Source organism: Alosa pseudoharengus, unplaced genomic scaffold (assembly GCF_046254945.1).
Source record: "Alosa pseudoharengus isolate Yale_2024_CS ecotype anadromous, Long Island Sound unplaced genomic scaffold, YU_APseudo_1.1 YU_APseudo_1.1_scf_4, whole genome shotgun sequence".
NCBI classification, from domain to species: domain Eukaryota; kingdom Metazoa; phylum Chordata; class Actinopteri; order Clupeiformes; family Clupeidae; genus Alosa; species Alosa pseudoharengus.
In genome coordinates this window covers 9,263,788-9,268,877 of record NW_027468774.1, presented here as the reverse complement: position 1 = coordinate 9,268,877, position 5,090 = coordinate 9,263,788, and the positions used below count along the sequence as shown (strand labels likewise).

The window sequence follows — 5,090 nt, the reverse complement described above, 5'->3', positions numbered from 1 at the left end:
GTGTGTGTGTGTGTGTGTGTGTGTGTGTGTACCTGTGGACTCATCGGCAGCGAGGATGCCCTTGCCAGGGGCAACGATCTTCTTAGCAATGTCAGAGAGCTCCTTCTTCTGCTCAGGGCTCAGGAAAGGGTAGGCGTGAGGCATGGTGACTGACCAAGGGACAGGGAGAAGAGAGGGGGAGAAGAGAGAGAAGAGAGAGAGAAGAGAGAGAGGGAGGGAGAAGAGAGAGAGGGAGGGAGAAGAGAGGGAGGAGAGAGAGGGAGAAGAGAGAGAAGAGAGGGAGGAGGAGAAGAGAGAGAAGAGAGAGGGAGAGAGGGGGAGAAGAGAAGAGAGAGAGAAAGAAGAGAGAGAGGGAGGGAGAAAAGAGAGAGAGATAGGGAGGAAGAGAAGAGAGAGAGAGAGAAGAGAGAGAGGGAGGGAGAGAAGAGAGAGGGAGAGAGAAGAGAGAGAGAGGGAGAGAGAAAAGAGAGGGAGGGAGAGAGAGAAGAGAGAGAGGGAGAGAGAAGAGAGGGATGAGGGAGAGAGAGAAGAGAGAGAGGGAGAGAATGAAAGAAGTGGAGAGAAAGTAACAAAAATGGGATGGGGAGAGAGAAAGAAAAAATGAAGGAGAGAGAGAGAATAAGTTAATATTGTGAAAGAGTATGCTAGCATGTTCCCACTTCTGTTTTCTCTAATAAAAACTGTTTCACTTCAGTGGGTATTTGAGTGCTCTGTGCGGCATGAGAGACCCATGAGTGACGCCTCTGTCCAGACCGGTCCAGACTGCCAGCACCGCATGGAGACACGGCTGGACTCACAGAACAACGAGTCAGAGACACGCCCCGTGTGGTACGTGTGGTAGAAGTGCTACTGACGGACAAAATGACCCAGAGGGCGTGTTTTTCCACAGTCTGTGTGTGCATCACTCGTGTGTGTGTGTGTGTGTGTGTCATCTCCCCCAACCCCCCCCCATTCTCAGTCCCCCTCCCTTTCTTTCTCTCTCTCTCTCTCTCTTGCTCATTGTCAATCTCTCCCCTCCTCCCCCTCTCTCATTCTCAGTCCCCCCTCCCTTTCTTTATTTCTCTCTCTCTCTCTCTCATTCTCAGTCCCCCTCCCTTTCTTTATTTCTCTCTCTCTCTCTCTCTCTCTCTCTCTCATTCTCAGTCCCCCTCCCTTTCTTTATTTCTCTCTCAAATCAAATCAAATCAAATGGTGCTTTATTGGCATGAATGAGTAAAGTCACTGTTGCCAAAGCTACAAGTATAACATGTTAATAATCAACTTTACATAAGTATTGGTATATCTCTCTCTCTCTCTCTCTCATTCTCAGTCCCCCCCTCTCCGCCCCTCTCCCTCCTCATGTAATCTCTTGTACCCAGAGCAATGGTTGGCATGCTCCTGACCTTTCCTTGTTCTGAGGACCCTGTTATCCTTGGCCTTTACTGTAACCCCCTCCCTCTCTCTCTCTATCTCTCTCTTTCTTTCCTCTCTGCCAGCTCTCTCCGCTCCTCCATTCACTCTATCTGTAGGTCACTCTAAATATACCTCTCTCTCTTTCTCTCTCTCTCTCTATCCCCCTCTCTATCCCTCTCTCTCTCTCTCTATCTCTCCCAACAGCAGCTGCTGGTCTGCTCGTATCGCTCGCCATGCAGCCCACAACAGGAAGCCTCGTGCCCTCACACACAGTCACACACACTCACAAACACACTTCTGCATGTCCTCTAACTCTCCAGGGTAAAAAGCCTGCTAGTGCTTTAACAATATGAACATATGAGCCCAGGAGTCACACCATGTCTTGACCATGTCTTTTTGTGTTGCTTGCACTGGCCCACGTCATTGTATGAATATTTAGCTAAATATGATGTTCGGGAGTGTGCAAATACTACACTTTGAGTACACTACCATGCACTAACATAGGTATATATGAAATGAAGTACACTACCGTGCACTAACATAGGTATTTATGAAATGAAGTACACTACCATGCACTAACATAGGTATATATGAAATGAAGTACACTGCACTAACATAGGTATATAGGAAATTAAGTACACTGCACTAACATAGGTATATATGAAATGAAGGTCTGTCTTGAGAGGAGTATTTCATCAGTTTGTACTGGTTCACAACAAGCGTTCTTAATCACTAGACCAAGGCCAGCAAACATTCTGTAACTATGCTACACCCACAGATGCTGACCTTCCTGCTGGTGGTATGACCTTCACCATACTCTCAAGGGCGTCTGTTCCTGTTTGCACAAGTCAGCTGGAGACAGAGCCAGTGTATGGAGGAGTGGATCTGAGTTATAAATAAGCCCTCACATACACACACAGACACGTCTCTATCTCTCTGCTCTGTGTGTGTGTGTGTGTGTGTGTGTGTGTGTGTGTGGTGTATGTCTGTGTGTCACAGAGAGGAAGTTTCTATTGCACTAATCTCCTGAGCTGGCGGTGAGCACATCGCTATGACAGGTCCCGAAGAGAAGGACACGCCTGCATATCAAAATGCAAGCTCTCTAGACTTGCAGCGAGGGTACGCATTCAAATAGCCAACTTTGTTCTTTCAGCACTGTGATGAATGTGTGTGTGTGTGTGTGTTGTGTATGTCTTTTATCAAATACAAAAGCCAGGCAACTGCAACCTCTGCCCGGTTAAGATTTTGTGTTCAACAAATAAGCAATGTGAAATATGTCTGACAACCCAACAACCCAATGGCCTCTAAGAGCCTCTCACCTCTCCTTTGGTAGGCTAAAGCCTATTCCTCAACACAGCCTTTGTGTATTTCCAAAGACAAAAAGTGCAACAGTGCCAAACGTTCCCTGAACTGTCTGACAAACTAGAGAAGCTCACCATAGCTTCATGTGAAATAAACTATTCATGAGCCCTAACGACCAGTGCTATCTCTCCCTCATGACAGCTGACATGCACCACTTGTTGTAGCCATATTAGCTGTAGATACAGTTGAAGCATTAATTCATAAACTGACTGTTTCACTATACCACTTACTTAGCCTGGCCCCTGTATTAAACGGACACCTCGTAAAAATGACACACTGTAGCCGTAATAGCAGAGATATAATTGCACTACAACATTTCTGCAGGACAGTGACCTCAGGCTAGTATAAAGCACCACATGCACTATAAACTGCAAATATCTGCATACGTTTAATCAATCGGCGGAATAATGTAAATTCGACATGAATACATGTAGGCCTATAATGTGCGTCTCCCATGCATGTCTACGCGATAAAGAGTTGCGTGGCTAGTTACCTCTGTGTTTGTGGAGATCCGCTGGGGAAGAGGAGAGATTTAGAGGAGAGGATCCGGTTTAGTTCCGCGACGCCTACTGCACGTCCGACCAGCCTTTTTATCCAGTGTTTGTGACCCCTCACATTTCAGCAGCCGGGCTATTCTTAGCGCCAACCCCGCAACCCGAGAAGGGCGGCGGCAAAAAGCCCCACAGACTCATAAGCCTACCCGTGATAAGGCAGCGCTGTCGGGGAAAAGGGGTTAGTCAGATAAATGAGGCCTACTGATGAAGAAATTAAAAATGATGTACATGGAAAAAGAAAGATAGATAAACACACACACACACACACACACAGATAGTAGGCAGGCAGGTAAGCAGGCAGGCAGACAGACAGACAGATAGATAGACAGATAGATAGATAGATAGATAAAGAGAGAGAGGTTGTAAAATAAAGTATCCTCTAAATATAAGTTGGTTCTAAAATGTTTTCTGGGAATAGCAGGGGTGTGAATGAGAAACTTTTTTTAGTGTTTTTAGAATGTAATATTCAGTTTCTACATAAATGATTCTCCTGCTACTCACATGGATGCAGAAGGCTGAATCAGTGGTCATTCAAAACTCTCCTCTCAGGCTTGCCTCTACAAACTCTGCCCAGACCTTCTACACCAAGAAACAAAACATTTACAATTTAAAAGAAATTACTTGAACATTGTGTACAAAGACAGACAGATGGGCAGAGAGACACATGTGACAACATGGCTGACCGGCCATCAGAAACCCAATCCTGCTCTTGCACCTTTTGAAGCAGATCTTGACCTTTGAGCGACCTCTCGGGAACCTTGGCCTAATGGCAAGGGTTGCTTAGCAAAGGTCGCCCTGGTGTAAAAAAAAGTTGGGGTGTCACAGTTCTCTGTGTGCGTGTATGTGTGCGCGTGCATGCGTGTGTGTGTGTGTATGTGTGTGTGTGTGTGTGTGTGTGTTTGTGTTATATCTCCCACATATTTCATTAAGTTATATTTCAGTTCATCTTGTGTAATGTATACACATGGCATTGGAAATACACCCTGTAGTGAAGTGACCTTTATCATTTGTGTACAGTAAGTGCATGTATGTTCTTGCTGGACTGTGTATGTGTGTGTGTGTGCTTGTGGCCGTATGTGCATGCCTGACTGTGTGTATCTGTGTGGGTTAACAGACCATGTAGTGTGTGTGTGTGTGTGTGTGTGTGTGTGTGTGTGTGTGTGTGTGTGTGTGTGTGTGTGTGTACGCTGTGTGGTGGGATCTCTGCGGGGAGAGTGATCACACCTTTAATGCCAGGCACCACACATCTTTACTGAAATGACTGTGTGTGTGTGTGTGTTTGTGTGTGTGTCAAAAGCATCTGAGTCTTTGAGCATGCAGTTTTGTGTGTGAGTAAAAACCAAAAGCAAAAGCAGTCTTTGAGCATATGCAGTTTTACAGTTTTGTGTCTGTGTGAGAGAGAGAGAGTTCCCAGGAGGCCTTGGAAAAAGGATTGAAATGTGTTTTGTATATCATACTTTGTTTGAATAAATAAGTGTTTGAAATAATGTGTGTGTTGGGTGTGTGTAGAGGATTTAGCTTAAAGAGAGTGAATGACAGTTTCAAAGGTGTGTGTGTGTGTGCATACCTTGTATTTCATAGTAACTAAATGTGTGAAACTAAATAAAAGTGTGGCATTTCCTCATTAATTTACTTGTCTTGCTATATTTCAAGTAACAACACTTCTTTACTCCTCCTTATTTCCTGAGTCATCAACAATTACCCCCCCCCCCCCACACACACACACACACACACACACACACTTCCCTCTGTCTTCCTCTCTCCTGCTCTATTACCCAAACA

At 45.3% G+C, this 5,090-nt stretch overlaps 1 protein-coding gene across 1 annotated transcript in view; it reads right to left on the bottom strand.

Annotated features, from left to right (window-relative positions):
- Window positions 1-3,401, bottom strand: part of aldoab (aldolase a, fructose-bisphosphate, b) — an 8,069-nt gene extending 4,668 nt beyond the window's left edge. Inside the window, exons 1-2 of the mRNA XM_076264779.1 lie at window positions 3,248-3,401; window positions 33-149 (exon numbers count right to left, since the gene is read on the bottom strand). Coding sequence (XP_076120894.1) covers window positions 33-144 — 112 coding nt within the window. The 5' untranslated portion in view covers window positions 145-149; window positions 3,248-3,401. The remainder of the gene's footprint in view (window positions 1-32; window positions 150-3,247) is intronic.
- Window positions 3,402-5,090: the final 1,689 nt, after the last annotated feature.